This window comes from Octopus sinensis, linkage group LG3 (genome assembly GCF_006345805.1).
Source record: "Octopus sinensis linkage group LG3, ASM634580v1, whole genome shotgun sequence".
Lineage (NCBI taxonomy): Eukaryota > Metazoa > Mollusca > Cephalopoda > Octopoda > Octopodidae > Octopus > Octopus sinensis.
Window position 1 is genome coordinate 109981993 of NC_042999.1, and position 18480 is coordinate 110000472.

The window sequence follows — 18480 nt, forward strand, 5'->3', positions numbered from 1 at the left end:
TAGATAAAAAAAAATGGCTGAGAACCCCTAATAGATTGACCCCAATGCTTTTTCTGTTTTGAAAGTTTTGTACTTATTCTTTCAGTCGCTTTTTGTCAAACCACTAAGTTTTGAGGACGCAAATAAACCAACACTTGTTGTAAAGTGGTGGTAGAGGACAAACACAAAGACGTATACATAGATATATCCATCCATCCACCCATCTATCTATATACAGTAATACTTTGGCTAACGCAGGTGTTACGTTCCAAAACACCCCATGTTAGGTGAAAATCCGTGACGTAGAAACAGTACTGTACTGTATATTTTTTAAATTATTTTTATAATTTGTATATATTTATTTTGTTATAAATGCAAAACAACACCACAGAGGAATTGATGTAAGCTTAAATAATAAACCACGATAGGTGAACCGTGATAGGCGAACCGCGATAGGGTGAGGGATTACTGTATACACGATGCATTTCTTTCAGTTTCTATCTACCAAATTCACTGGCATGGCTTTGGTCATCCCAAGCCTTGTGGAAGCACTTGCCCAAGATGTCACACAGTAGGACTGAACCCAGAATCTTGCATTTGAGAAGCAAACTTCTTTATAAAGTCTTTAGTTTAATAACTAAAACAGTCAATACATTGTGTCTTTGAGCAAAGCACTTCATTTCACATTGTTCTGCAGCCTACTCAGCTGAAAATGAGTATCATCTGTGTCCTAGTGCAGCTCTCTCTCTCTCTCTGTCCTTTCAGCTGTTGCATCTTTAATGTGCTAATGTTGTCATGGATGAGTGAAAGAGAAAGTTTTCTATGCTGGTTTGCAAAATACATAAGCATCTAAAACATTTAACCAAAGTATGGTACATGTTACAAAGTCATACTCACACAAAAATGACAGCTGGATGTATTTATTAGCGTGGAGAAATCAAAAACAAAATTAACTCTTACAAGGTGTGAACTCAAAACAAGGAGGCGTCAGACTACAGTGATTGTAATGCAATCAGAGGGACTTACTACTTTTGTTACCATATAATAAAGATTTATTACAGCGTTTGTCTTATATTTATTTCAGTCATTAGACCGTGACCATGGTGGGGCACTGCATTAGGGTTTAATTAAACAAGTTTCCCCCAGTAATTTCTTTTTGCCAAGTCTGGTACATATTCTAACGGTTTCCTTGTGCTGAACTGCTAAGCTAGGAGAATGTAAATAAACCAACACTGGTTGTTAAGTGGTAGTGGAGGACAAGCACAAACACACACACACACACACATACATGACAGGCTTCTTTCAGTTTCTGTCTACCAAATCTACTCGCAAAGTTTTAGTTGACCCATGGTTAACGCCACTCAGTGGGACTGAACCTAGAAGCATGAGGTTAGGAAGCAGAGTTCTTACCACATGGCCACACCTGAAACACGAACCCACAATTTTTGTGGGAAATACAGCCTACTATATTTCCCCTTGACTTTATTCCAGAAGGATAAAATGATAAAGTCAACTCTGGCAATATTTTTACTCAGAATATAAGTCTGAGTTCAAATGCCATAAGGCATTTGCATTTATCTTGATAAATCTGCTGTACAATATCTTTCAAATAATAATGATTTTTTTTTACATCAGCCTGTGTTAAAAATTTTTTGTCGGCTTAGATGTGATTTTCATTCAGAAATAAAGGGATGTCACAAAAGCCAGAAGAATTACTGTGAGACATTTTATCCAATGCACTAACAATTCTGTGAATAATAATAATAATAATAATGTTTAAGTAATAAAACATACGTAGAAACAGCAAAAGATAACACAATCATAAAATACAGTTCAGTTGAAAAAGTTAAAACTGCTGAGTAATGAAAATTCTTAAGGATAAAAGGCAAAGTCTACCTCAGGTAAGAATGCAAATGGATGTAATTAAATAGTCAAGTATTTAATCTGGTACTCTATAATACTAATAATGATTCTGAGTTGGGTCAAAAGCTAACCTCAGTACTTGACTGGTATTTATTCAACCAACTCTAGAAAGATGAAATTAAAAGTCAAACCGAGTGGGATATGAAGCCAAAATGTAAAGAGAAATAACTAAATTTTGGAGAGCTTGCACCCAGCATGCTATTGAATGTGACCCATATATTAACATGATGAAATAAAAAAGATTTAAAGTATTCATATTATTCTTATCAGAAAACTATTTTGGTTCAATAGAATGAATGAATGTGAGTGAATGAGAGAGCCCAAATATGAAAGAAAATTTTCTTTCTGTGAATACTCATAAGAATAGTTATATTTTGAGAAGCATGACCGGAAGTAGATAAATATAAGAGTGGTTGGTTGATTCTCATTATTTATGCCTAAGTCAGCTCTCTGATTATCCCATCTTACTTGAGGTAAAGTGTATCATGAAGTACATTATCAAATGAGTCTTTCCTCCTTGTTAAGACAATGATTTGAAATTTGAGATAGATTTCATTATTATTTCTAGCAAATGGAATGACCACCGTATAGAGTCCTCCTTCATTGACTTGAAGTTGTGGGTTCTGAGATAGGTTATCCACTTCACAGGGAAAAACTGAGATCAATAACATGCAAATGAAATAATACAGAAACATATGAAAGCAGTGGGTGAAATGAAAGATTGCAAGAAACAGGTTTTGGTCTATTAGTTGCTTTAAAGAATTTCCATGCATTTGTGTTTTCAAGGATAACATAGGTTTTATAAACCTGCATATATAGGTATTTGCTATGGATTATTTGAACAAGTCCTTATACACTTGAATAGAGTTTCTTAACACTAACCACTGATCCTTGAAGTCAAAGTCGTATAGATTTTTCAGATAAATTAACTGAGGCAAGTAGATTAAAGAGCCTTATCAAAAAAACACAACAGCTTATAGTTAAAATCAACATCCATCCTATAGTTAAGTATTTGCCAGCATTCCTTCATGTATTCATGAGGAAGTTACATCCATCATGAAAATAATTGAGGTTATAAGTGTTAGCAACTCTAAATGGATAAATGGCATTCATATATATATATATATATGTATATATATATATATATGTATATATCTATATATATACACATACATATATGCAGAGTATGATTGGGTAAATTGTTGCTATTTCTTATTTTTAATTTCGTGCATGCGCATTGTTTGTTTTTGCCTTTGTCGACTACACAGTATAGTAGGGTCAGTTGGGCACTGTCTGTGAGGAAAACAGCACCATGACGCAATTCACTCTGCGAGGAATTTGGAAACGACATGCTGTACTGCTTGGCATTTGTGCTAGAAGCTCCAATACGAAGCGTCGGAAACTCCAATATGAACATGTACCGAGCATGATCAAAATTAAACATCCAGTCAACATCATGGTGTTTGGAGTGATCACTAATGATGGTGACGTTATGCCTCCATTAATCTTCCCACACAGTCTCACACTCAACACAGTGGCCTACATCAAGTGCCTGGAGGAGGTAGTGCTGCCTTGGCTCAAGAGGGTGGCAACACGACTCTGCACCATGCCACAAAAGCAGAAGAACCTAGTCATGGCTGTCAGACAATTTCTGCGACCACATCACCTCTAACATCTGGCCACCTAACTCCCTAGACTGCAACCCACTTGATTATTATATGTGGGGCACAGCTGAGTGAGAGATCAACAAAAGTCTAGGTAACATCAAAGGTCAACTGAAGGCAAGGATTATGGCAGCATTCACCAACTTAAACAAGGAGACCATCCAGAAGAGTTTCAGGAAATTCCGAAGTGGTCTGGAGGCCATAGTTGAAGCTAATGGCGATGTTATTGAATAAACTTACTCTTTAGTATTTCAAGATATTTTTACATAGTTTTGGTAAATATATCTGTTAAAATGAGATGTCAGTGTTATTCTCCTTTTTGCATAATTTAGACTACAGTTTATTCATTGCACCCTGTACATGTATGTACACATACATATATACATATATGAATCCCACCCTTGACACACACACATATGTATATGTAATCAAATGAATAATAACATACGATAGATAATTGTCAGCTCATTATGGCTGATTCTTATGTAACTTCTAATAGAAGAATAAGAACATTACATCATTATAAAAGACGGTAATCATCAGATGGGAAGTAATTTTACAAAACAAGAGAATATCCAGGAATACAGCATGCATATATATATATATATATATACACACACACACACACACACACAAACACACACACACATATATATATGTATATATACACACACATATATATACTTATATACACATACGTATATATGCATACATATATATGTACATATACATACATATATGTACATATACATAAATATACATACATATATATATGTACATAAATACATGTATCATCATCATCATCGTCGTTTAACGTCCGTTCTCCATGCTAGCATGGGTTGGACGGTTCGACCGGGGTTCTGGGAAGCCAGAAGGCTGCACCAGGCTCCAGTCTAATTTGGCAATGTTTCTACAGCTGGATGCCCTTCCTAATGCCAACCACTCCGTGAGTGTAGTATCTATATATATATATAATATAAATGATATATAATATACATATATATATATGCATACACACATACACATACACAAACACACACATACACAAGAATACCAAAAAGTAATGTTGCATTTCATGTAATGAGTTTAAATCATCATAAAACATATTGTAAATATATCTATTCATTCAAAATATAATCGCTGTTGTGAGCAATAACATTTTCCTACTGCAAAACCAGTTTTCTGATTCCTCGGGCAAAAAAAAAATCAGGTTCTTTAGAAGAGAAAAATATTTGGAGTGTCGTTTTTGACAATCGTCCTTGCTTTAGAATATTTATCTGCAGGTAAATAAATATTATTATGTTGCAGGATGACTCCCTTCCTGTGAACAAGCGCTGATTGTGTTTTGAACAAAACTTGATTAACATGTTCAGGTTGTTGACAATAAAGTTCTGCTGTGATGCTTTTCCCTTATTCCAATAATTCAAAGTGAACAATACTTATTATATTCCATCAAATGTGCAAAAATATCTTCTTTGGGTGTTGCTCTGGTTTGGGTATTGGAACAGGATTTCAAAATGACCTTGGCCACTGCTTTTAAGGTTTATTGTTGGAATAATCTTTCAATTACTCATCACCTGCTACAATTTGTTTGTTTATGCTTGATTAGAAATTGTTACAAATTGTTAAACACTCCAGTTTAATATAGGAGGGCAGCTCATAAGGTACCTACCTCTTTTCTCTATAAAAAAAAAAAATAAATGCACTCTTTTAAAGTCAAGCCAGGCTCATGGGCCCGGTTTCCCAGTATCAATGGCGTATGTGTTCCCCAGCTGGACGGGGTGCCAGTCCATTGCAGTGTTACTCATTTTTGCCAGCTGAGTGGACTGGAGCAACATGAAATGAAGTGTTTTCCTCAAGAACACAATGTGTCACCCAGTCCAGGAATTGAAACCACAATCTTACGATCATGATGCTGACACTGTAACCACTAAGCCATGCACCTCCACCTTTTCTCTATACACTATCTCAATATTCTTCAGATGACCTTGCCCACTGGATGTTTATTTAGCTTCCAGGACAAAATCACCAATAGTTTGATGCTGGTCCTCTTCAATTGCTGTTTCCATAACAATAAGTCTTTCTGATTTATGCCCATCCAATAGAACAAAATCACCACTTTTGAATTTTTAAACCACTTTTAGCATTCTAGAAACACTCATACCATTAGGATATATAGTACATATGTTTTACCTTGCACATGTTGCTTTGTGGTCTTGGCAAAATATGTAAAGAATGCAATGCTGAATATACAGATCACTGAAGTTCTGATCTTCCATGGGCTAATTGAAGAGAACATATAAACACACTGTGTCAACATTGATATTTGGTTATTGCCTTTATGTTGATTGGTTGGTTGGTCACAAGGGGAGCTTTTATTGGCTTGTAAACTATTTCCTGATATGATGTCAGACTAATTGCTTGAAAGTACAATATTACTCTTTTGTATCTCAATAGACACACACGCACACATACAAATATATATATGAATACACATATATACTTACACACATATATATATATATATATATTATATATATATATATATATATATATATATATACATGTGTACTTACACATCTAGACATGTGCACGTGCACACACACATATACCCATATATGTGTGCGTGTATGATGATGATCATCATTATCATTATCATTTATTCCTCATCTTTCATGTTGACAAGAGTTGGATAACTCAACAGGGTCCAATAAGGACTGTATTGAGCTCCAGTGTCTGCTTTGGTAGGATTTCAATGGCCGGATGCCTTTCTAATACCAACCCCTTTACAGATTGCATTAATTGCTTTATTTTTTTGTGACACTAGCATTAGTGAGGTCACTAAGAAATTTTGAAGACAAAGAAAAAGACTCCTTGATTGGCGAACTTGCTGTAGAAAAGGAAATGGCTTTATTCCAGGTATGACAGAGAGACGGGCACAAGTGCTGTACAAGTGATACATGGCAACCCTACATTATATAACGATGGGAGGGAGTAGCATCAATGAAAACAATGATGGTGGTGATATAGTGTCAACGCATACTCTAAAAATATAAAACAGTGAATACAATAAAGAATAAGAATGAGGACAAAAAATCAGAAAGGTTGGGTGGATATGTTCGAAAAGGTGAAAGCTAGGCCACCAATATGAAGGTGGGGTTAGACTATTCCATTGATTCCTGTAATTAAAAGATAGCTATTTTATTGACCCTGAAAGAGGAAAGGCAAAGTTGCAAGTGAGAAGATTTGAACTCAGAATGTAATGAGCTGGAAGACTTGCTATTAAGCATTTTGTTTGATGAGCTACTGCCTTAATATATATATATACATGTATATTTAGACTTACAGACATACATATACATATGTACAAACACACACACACACACATTGATCAAATGATTGAATTATCCATTTACTTTGCTATTTATTTACCAAAATATGTGTCCATACATATATACGACTCAGACATGGCACAGGATTTTGGGTTCATACACACATGCACACACACAGACACACACGCATCATTATCTCATCTTGATTATCACTTATTATCATTATTAAAATTTTTAATCCTCATTTAGTGGATCCTTTTCAAGATGAGCCTCTAATTAATAAGCTAAAGAATCCGCTCGAGTAAACCATCTTTGAAACAGCCACAGACTAATTAAAAATTATTTGGTATTATTAGACTTGCAGAATTTAATCCTGCATTTCATTTATATTTCTATTAGTTTGATGCAAATTGGAATTAGCAATAGCATAATTAAGGTACTTAATCTAATCCTATTGTAAGATTAAGTGTCAAGTAGAATCAAAGAATTAAAAACGGTACTGCAAACATGGAGGTAACGGGACGGAAACTGTCAAATTGTTGTGGTAGGTTTTCAGAAAACTCGTATAAAAATATGCATTCATATAAACAAACACCTTCCTACTTGCACACCCACACAGACACACACAAACATACACACATGCCTACACTCTCTCACAAACATTTACATATGTAACACATGCTTATAAAAACAAATGTAGATGTGGATGCGTATTTATATGCATATGTGAGGGATGTTCATGTGAATGTGTGTGTGTAGAAAATTGTCTTTTATATAATGAATAAGAATGGATATATTTATCCAAATATATATTTTTATATATATATATATATATATATATATATATATATATATATATATATTATATATATATATAAATGTATCTCATGTGATTGCTGGTTACAATGCATTTTCACATTGTTTTAGCCTTCAAATGACACCACCCCTCTGGCTGAGTGAGCAGGCCAACAATACCCTCTCATCGACAGGTAACTAAAACAATGTGAAATGAAGTGTTTTGCTCAAAAACACAACGTGCCACCCAGTCAGGGAATTGAACCCTTGATTTAGCGATCGTGAGTGCAACAGCCTAACCACTAGGTTAGGCTGTTGCATGAGAGAGAGAGAGAGAGAGAGGGAAAAAGAGAGAGATAGGTACACAGAAAGACAGGCAAGGAGAGACAGGTACACATCATCATCATTTAACGTCCGCTTTCCATGCTAGCATGGGTTGGACGATTTGACTGAGGTCTGGTGAACCAGTTGGCTGCACCAAACTCCAATCTGATCTGGCATAGTTTCTACAGCTGGATGCCCTTCCTAATGCCAACCACTTTGAGAGTGTAGCGGGTGCTTTTATGCGCCACCGGCATGAGGGCCAGTCAGGCGGTACTGGCAACAGTCAGGCGGTACTGGCAACAGTCACGCTCAAATGGTGATTTTTATATGCCACCTGCACAGGAGCCAGTCCAGCGGCAATGAATTAAGTGTGTATGAATACCTTGGCTGAGGGATACTTTTCAAAAGGAAGCTGGATGGATTGCACCTGTAATACAAATGCACAGCTTTGTCACCTCCTCCTCATAGTGCAATCCTTCATGCACTAGCATGGAGCTGACACACCCTTCACTCCAAGGAGCTTGTAGTACTGCAAGCTGCATAGTGACCTTAATAGTGCAGGTGGGATGAAAATAGCTCTGAGTTCATGCAGTAATGTGGTTGGCAGAGAAACCATGCCAAAATAGGCATTGGAGCATGATGCAGTCCTTGGACATATTGGATTCTGTCAAACCATTTGACTTATAACAACATGGAATACACATATTAATGAGAATGAAGGTGATTTGTCACACCAACTGTATCCTGGAAATAAGGTACAGGTACGTGTGGCTGAGGACTACTCATGTACTAACAGGCTAATTAATGAGCAAGTAACTCATTTGGTTCAAAAACAGCTGACACATTGATGAACTGAATGAATTATCCATTACTCTGCTATTTATTTAATTAACATGTGTCCATACATATGTACAACACTGGCATGCTACAGGGTTTTGGGTTCAGTTTTACTGTGTGGCAAGTGACTACTATAGCTTCAGACCAACAAAAGCAAAACCATCTACATATATATCGTCATCATCATCATTATTTAACATCCATTGTCTATGCTGGGATGAGTTGGATGGTTTGACCAGGGCTGGCTAACTGGAAGACTGCACCAGACTCCAGTCTAGACACACACATACACACATATACAGCTTTTTCAGTTAGGATCATGCTTGTCGATGAGTTGACAGCCATCATATTTATCTTATACATATATATATCTTTGCTTCATATATCATTATCCTCATCACCATCATCATTTAATGTCTATTTTTCCATGCTGCATGTGTTGGATGTTTTGACAGGATTTGATGAGCTGCAAGACTGTTGAGTTCCAGTGTCAGATTTAGTGTGTTTTCTATGGCTGGATGTCCTTCCTAATGCCAACCACTTTATGGAGTTTGCTGGGTGCTTTTTGTGTGTGTGTGTGTATGTATGTATGCATATATGACTGGCTGCTTCCAGTTTGTCTACCACTTTCTGTCTTTCACCAGTCTACCAAGCTAGTTCTCAACTTGCAGCTATCATGTACATACATAAACACACACACATTTATATCCATAAACACACACACACACACACACACATAATGGGTTTCTTTCAATTTCTGTCTACCAAATCTACTCATAAGGCTTTGGTTGCCCCAAGGATATGGTACAAAACATTAGCCCAACAGGCCATGCAGTGAGTCTGAACCCAGAACCTTGTGGTTGGGAAGCAAGCTTCTTACCACACAGACATGCCTGCACCTACATCATGGAAAAAAAAAAAACAGGAAAAAAAAAAAGAATTGCAGAATATCTTATGATGAATGTTCTGAAATGTGGTTTGCCAGTGTATCTTGTTGAATTTGAGATCAAAAGAAAAATATAGTTACCGAGAGGTTAAATATTATTTATTAAGACCAACATCAGCAGCAGTAGTAAGAACAAAATGCATTTCAAAGATGTTTTCTATATTTTCTACCCTCTGCAATGTGTAGAAGTATCTTTCATTACATGGCACCGACCTTACCATATTACTGATTATTTATTGTGACAGACAAGAGCATGAAAAATAAATGTAATAAAACAGTCAACCAGCACTCTATTATTAATCATAATAACCCAAATCATTGTATTAAGATTTTGTCATCTTTGCACCGAGTCAGAAATTTTTTGGTAATCAGGTTCATTTAATTCAGTTGACATCAGTACGTCTATCCTTCCCACCCAACAAAAGATAAAGATAAGCCCAACATTTGTAGAATTCTACATGCAATAATAGAAATAGTGATTTTTTTTCTCTCTTTTAACATAGATATAATAACACTTTAGACATAGGAGTAAGTAAAGTTATGCAATTGTGGTGTTGATACAGATTCTCTTCTGATGGAAATACAGTAATACAAAAGAATTATAATTAAAACCTAAAACTTTATGAGTCAGAATATGATAGATAAATAGTTACATAGATAGATAGATAGATTTATTAAGCCATGTAGGGCCGAACACAGAAGGGGCAATACAATGTAGAAATTTTCTTTTCAAAATCAATCAATAGGGATTGAAAACGTTTTGTGATGTGTACACAAAGAGATAACAGCAGAAATTCTCAAATGGGGAAGAAAATATAACACTGACTAGGGTTACCCGTGGGAAGAAAAACCTATGGAAAAGAACCATGAGAGCAAAGCGCCCTTTCTCTTTTTGTTTTATGGGTTTATTCTCAAAGTGGGTCCATCATTCATGCATATCCACCTTTTATTAAACTTTATATTAAACAAAACTTCCCTCTGTACTCTCACTTTCCTTTTCAGGTAATACTTGAAAAAGTTGAGAGGTTGACCAAAAGGTAAAGTATTTGTCTCTAAGCCCTTCAAATGAATCCACCATACACATTCTTTCGCCATAGGTGCCAGTACAATGAAAACTGCTTTGCCTTCCCAGTTAAAGAAGGTGGCAGGGCAATATTTATGATAGACTCGGTTGACAACCAGACTCGTCCCACACATGACAGCAGCCATTCGACATAGAGCCACAGGTCTGAAATATTTGGACATTGCATGAGTGCATGCAGAATGGTTTCATCATTCTGACTGCATCTTGGGCAGCTTGGTTCGGTGTTTCTTGAACCGTGTCTGTAGACCTTATCTTGAATGGGCAATGCTCTCTGATAGCACTGCCAGGCCAGGAATCTCTGGAAAAGGTAGATAGATAGATAGGTAGGTAGATGGATAGGTAGATAGATATCCCAACCATTCCTTTTCATTGTTTCATTGTTAATTTCACATTGTGAAATGCCCTGCCTCCACTTCTCCTATCACAAAGAATTAACACTGAGAAAGCCTCTCATTTCACAGTATGGCACTGAAAAATATCATGGCAATAATAATAATAATAATAATAATAATCTTTTCTATTATAGACACAAGGCCTGAAATTTTGGGGGAGGGGACTAGCTGATTACATCAACCCTAAAACGATGAAAGGCTAAGTCGACCTTGGCAGAATATGAACTCAGAACATAAAAATGGACAAAATGTTGCTAAGCATTTTGCCTGGCATGTTAACGGTTCTGCTAGCTTGCCACTTTAATAATAATAATAATAATCCTTTTTCCAATAGGCACAAGGTCTGAAACTTTGAAGGAGATGATAAGTCAATTACATTGACCCTAGTGCATAACTGGTACTTATTTCATCAACCCCAAAATGATGAAAGGCAAAGTAGACCTCTGCAAATTTGAACTCATAAAGATGGATGAAATGTTGTTAAGCATTTTACCTGGTGTGCTAATGATCGTGTAAGCTCACCACCTGAGGTTTTGGAGGAGGGGGTTAGTTGATTACACTGACCCCCCCCCCCCCCAGTGTTCAACTGGTACTTATTTCAACCCCAAAAGGTTAAAAGGCAAAGGAAATCTCAGCAAAATTTGAACTCAGAGTATAGCGAGTGAAATGCCTCTATACATTTCACCCAGCATGCTGATGATTCTGCTAACTAGCTGCCTTAATAATAATAATAATAATAATAATAATAATAATAATAATAATAATAATAATAATAGTAATAATAATAATAATAATAGTTTCAAATTTTGCCACAAGGGCAGCAATTATGGGGAGGGGATGAGTCTATTACAACGACCCCAGCTTTCAACTGGTACTTATTTTTATCAACCCTGAAAGCATGAAAGGCAAAGTTGACCTCAGTGGAATTTGAACTCAGAATGGAGCGATGGGCAAAATACCCCTAAGGATTTTGTTCAGCATGCTAACGATTTTGCCAGCTCACTTTGTCTTTCACCCTTTTAGGGTTAATAAATGAAGTACCAATCAAGTACTGGGGTCTATGTAATCAGCTAGTCCCCTCTCCCAAAACATCAATAACTTGTTAAATCCACATAAATCATTCATTTTGAAAAGGTGTTAGATATATGCAACTGAACTGATCTCTGCATATAACAGAAATAGGACTTCGGAGAAGATATGGTCAGTTTTGTAAGGGAGAGGAATCGAAGAACATTTGAGCCCAGATTATTACAATAAAAAATAAAAGTCCATAATGTACGCTTCCTGTTCTATGGCTGATTGATTAGCAATAGGAAGGGCATTGGACAGTAAAAAAATATTTATTTCCACAAAAATTTACTCTACTAATGCAAGAAAAAAACAGATTTTAAACAGTGTCGAAAAAAAAAACTGCTTCTAGTCCGGCTCACTATGATTGTGCAATCTCCACCATTCTTAATATTTAGCATAAAAATAATAACAATAAGAAGAAGAATTGATAAATACTAATACTAATAATAATAATAATAATAATGATGATGATGATGATGATGATAATAATAATGATAATGATAATAATAATAATAATAATAATAATAATAATATAATAATAATAATAATAATGGGTAATAATAATAATAATAATAATAGATAACAAAAATTATTATTAATATTAATGGCTCTAATGATGTAAATAACAATAAGAAGATATATACGACATGAAAGTAAATTAAAGTTCAAAGAATTGTGAAAAAGATTTGATGGTATATGGTGGTGGTAAAGGTAGTGGTAGCGGTGGTGATGTTGGTGGTGGTAGAGTGGTAGAGGGCAAAAATCATTGTAAAGAGAATTGAGAGACAGTAAAGAAAAATTAAACATCTTACCTTTGAGTAATCATTTCTGAAATTCAAGAGGTAACCTTGTAGGGGGGAAGGGCGTTATAAGAATCTTGGAGTGAAATGTATCTGTAGGTCAGATGAATAAGAATTTAAACAAAGTGCCAACATAAAGGTCAGTAAGAAATATAAATAGTAAACAGAGAAAATTGGAATACTTTAGCATTTATAATAATGATTTTGTTTAACGATGCTTGTGATATTAGGAAAATAATAATGATTATGGTAATTTTGTTTTGTGTAAAGACAAGGTTTATTTTCTAAGAAGCAAGCAAGAGAGTTGATATATTGTGTGTGTATTGTAGTTAGTTTTAATGATTCCCAGGAGGAGTTAAGGAGATTTTTATATGAATTAACTCAGAGTAGTAAACTACTTAAGATAGTACTACAAGGCATTATTTCAAGAAATATTGTCACTTCCATCATTCTGCTAATGTTCATAACATTAAAAAAAAAAACCCTCAAATATAATTATATATGCATGTGTACATTTCTGTATGTGTGTGGGGTATATATATATATATATATATATATACACACACACATACATATGTATACAGACATATAGATACATAGGTATACAAATGTGTGTGTGTGTATGGGTGGGGGGTTATTAACATATCTACAAACGTTGTTATTGTAGTAACATTGTGTACAAGTTACATTTGTAGATATTACAATATATCCATGCACATTTTCTTATATATCTATAAAACTGATTTAAAATTCTATGTAATTCTTTTATACATAGTATACAAACATACATGTGTGTGTATCGTTATCATGCTTCCATACACATACATATATATATATATATGTGTGTGTGTGTGTGTATTTCATATACATATATATGTGCACAAACATAAATATATATACATATATATATATGTATATATATATATATATATATATATGATGATATATATATATAGATAGATAGATAAAACTCACTTGGAAAAGGATGCGTGGCATTTTATCATATAATAATATAAATAATATATAAATATATGCATATATACATACATATACGTACATACCTACATCTATATGTATATATACATGCATTGATGTCCTGTACCCATATATGCATGTATATAGATGTAGGTATGTATATATATATATATGCATATATTTATATATTATATATAGATATGTATTTGTATATATGTCTTCACATAAACAAATGTTTATATGTACACACACTCACAAAGGTTTGGGGAAGCAAACAGGAGCAATGAAACCTGATCAATATGAGTACATTTAAGTATATTTTTAAAATCAGCAGCAAATGTACGTAAGGTCAACATCTTTATGCATTGCACTAATAAAATTAAAATAACAGTTATGAATTTACTCTATGTGTATGTATGTTGGTATGTTGTCATGCATGTGTCCTGCATTATATATATATCACTCTGTAACTATCTATACATATATCAGTGTGTGTGTATATATATATGTGTCTATAAACATCCATCCATATATATACTCATATATATATTTCTACATAAGCAAGTTTGTGTGTATATATATATATATATATATATGAAGATACATGCACACACACATATATAGACACACATTTATTTGAGCATATACATATAAATATATGTATATTTAACCATATTTATATATGTGTAAGCATACATATATATATATGCATACAGGTGTATATACAAAAATAAATGTGAGCATATATATATATAACTGCAAAAATGCATATACATACATACTATATATATATACACACAAATATGCAAATACATATATACATATACACACAAATATGCAAATACATATATATATATATATATATATATATATATATATATGTATGTATATACATAATATATATATACATACACACAACACACAAACACATATATATATATTTTCTAAACCACCTGTCTTTTTATTCTGTTTTTCACATGAATTCTCCCTATATATATATATATATATATATATATATATATATATATATATATATATATATATGAAATGAAAACAAAATGAGACAAGACACATATATATACACATGTAAGTCATACATATATACATATATATATATATATATATGCACAAACACGAAAATACCCACACACAGACATGTATACATTTTATTTTGGTTGAGTCAGTCCATTGCTATTCCGAGATTTGCCTGTCACTGCTTTGTCTTCATCAAGTTTGTACTTGCACCCACAGGTAGAAATGCAGGTAGAAATGCAGAGTAGCAAGACCTTGCCTTCACGTAAACAAATTACATTAATCTCTACTATTTCCAGCAGCTAGAAGTAATTATATATATATATATATGTGTGTGTGTGTGTGTGTGTATGTGTGTGTGTGTGTGTGTGTATGTATACATATATAGATAGATATATACACACACAAAAGGATACATATATATGTACACACGTGTATACATACTATATGTGCACACACACACATATATATATATACACATAGAAAAAAACATATACTTAATTACTGACACCCATTTATAGGTATATATATATATATATATATATAATATTATATATGTTGTGTGTGTGTGTGTGCACATACATACATACATACAGACAGACATATATATATATACATATACATATATATATATAAATATATATATATTATATATATATTATATATATATATATATATAAAACCTGTCCAATCCATTGCAGCATTGAAAAGAGACATTAATTGGTGATGATGAAAATATATATATGTCTATATGTGTGTGTATATATCTATATCTATTTATATATGTATGTATATATATATTAACATATATAATTGTATATTTATCTATGAAGATATGTATGTGTGTGTATATATATATATATTATATATAATATATATATATATAATTTATATATATATATATATATATATATATATACATATATACACACACACATGCACATACATGCAAGCATATACATAAATATATTCATATAATGTTTTTGCACATTCAGAAACACACAGGTATATATATATATATTTTTTATCTATCTATCTATCTATCTATCTATCTATCTATCTATCCATCTATATATATATATATATATATATACATATATACACACACACACATATCGTCATATATAATGTATACACACAGAAAAACGAATTATGAGTGTCCAAAAAGAATGTATAGAATTTTAAAAACAATTTTTCTGCAAAGTAATATACACTAGATGGATGTGTGTCTAGTTGCAGACATAAATGCATGGTTAAGAATTTAGCATCCTATGGTTCAAGGTGTGTGGCTCTTTGGGCAAGTCCCATAGAAGCTGGCTGACTATGGTATTATGACAAATGAATTTATTAGAAGGAAACTGAAAGAATCCCCTTGAGCGTGTGTGTATGCATTTATGCATGTTTCCTTGTTTTGACATAGCATAATATTTGCAAAAGAGCATCACCACCATAGAAACCATGTCCTTTGTCTCCAGTCTTTTGAGAAACCAAGTCTGTCCATGGGGTATTATGTACTTATGTGGAAATAGGTGTGTTGGCAGCAGGGACATCACCCAACTATTGATGATCTGCCTCAAAACATTGTTTCTCTTGCATGCAGACAAAAAGAGGATGTTAAAATGATGACAGTGAGATGATTTTATATATATATATATATATATATAATGTTGATGTGTATGTAAATACATATGTGAGTGTGTGTGTGTGTGTGTGTATGTGTGCATGTGAGTGTGTGTGCACGCACATTATAAAGAATATAATCAAGTTATATAAAATTCACATAACAGTAAAATATAGGTATATATGTATGTGTATTATTTATGTGTGTGTATATATATATATCTCTTTACTCTTTTTTACTCTTTTTACTTGTTTCAGTCATTTGACTGCGGCCATGCTGGAGCACCGCCTTTAGTCGAGGAAATCGACCCCGGGACTTATTCTTTGTAAGCCCAGTACTTATTCTATCGGTCTCTTTTGCTGAACCGCTAAGTGACGGGGACGTAAACACACCAGCATCGGTTGTCAGGCAATGCTAGGGGGACAAACACAGACACACAAACACATACACACACACTTATATATATATACATATATACGACAGGCTTCTTTCAGTTTCCGTCTACCAAATCCACTCACAAGGCATTGGTCGGCCCGGGGCTATAGCAGAAGACACTTGCCCAAGATGCCACGCAGTGGGACTGAACCCGGAACCATGTGGTTGGTTAGCAAGCTACTTACCACACAGCCACTCCTATATATTTATAAATATATATCTATATATATATATATAGATATATACACACGCACACACACACACATATATATATATATATGCATGTGTATGTCCAAGAAAATCATAGAATTTTAAATAAATTATATGAAATTCAAATTACAATATTTACATATATACACACATATACATATATATATGTATATATGTATATGCATATATGTGTGTGTATGTATATATATATGTATATATATATATATATATGTATATATATATATATGTATGTAGTTGATTAAAATTTATGAAAATAAGTACATGTAATGCAATATATATTTGTTAGATATATATATATAATTAATAATCATTTATTTTTATTATTGTTGTTGTTGTTATTATTATTATTATTACTATTATTATTATTATTATTAAGTTTTAGTATTGAATAACTTATATATCCTATTTACCATTAACTTAATAAATGCATTAAAGTTGCAGACGTCATATTTAGTTATAATTTTCTTTTTTTAAAACTGACTTTTGATGTATGGGCATTGTAATTTATTCAATGTTTTAAATTTTTAATGCTGTTTATAAACTAATTAACAAACAGCTTTGATAACTAACAAGTGAAAATATAGTTCTATTTGTATTTGCAAGTGACTTGATTTAAGATCATGTATTGAAACTAAACCAAACACATCAATGAAAAACCTTTGTAACCACACAAAACTCTAGAATTCACTTCTTCAACTTTTAATTTATTTTATGTTGTGCCCAAAGTTTCGTGGCACAACAGTGAGACCTTGTTGGCCACTGATGAAGATCCATTCATGGAATACATTTAAATTTGAAGTGAATTTAACAGCTTTGTATGCAATCAAATAGTTAGAATGGTTTTTCCACAATGCAATTACTTCAATTATGAATAAAAAATATATAGGATATGATTTGCTTTTTTATGTAAAAGAGATGAAGTTATGAATGCTATAACAAAACTCTAATTATTGTTATTATTTGAAAATTGACAAATGCTTCCTTCTTGTTTTTCCATTAACTAAAAATTCTTAAAATATTAAACAAGAACTTTGGTAAA

At 33.1% G+C, this 18480-nt stretch overlaps 1 protein-coding gene across 12 annotated transcripts in view; it reads right to left on the bottom strand.

The window, feature by feature from the left end:
• Positions 1-18480, bottom strand: part of LOC115209324 (zinc finger protein rotund-like) — a 428746-nt gene that overhangs the window by 339028 nt on the left and 71238 nt on the right. For 4 of the 12 annotated variants that reach the window (XM_029777674.2, XM_036501220.1, XM_036501221.1 and 1 more), the window contains exon 2: positions 13160-13240. The exons of the other annotated variants lie outside the window; for them this stretch is intronic. In XM_029777674.2, the coding sequence (XP_029633534.1) occupies positions 13160-13173 (14 nt within the window). In that variant the 5' untranslated portion in view covers positions 13174-13240. The remainder of the gene's footprint in view (positions 1-13159; positions 13241-18480) is intronic. 12 annotated transcript variants of the gene reach the window in all.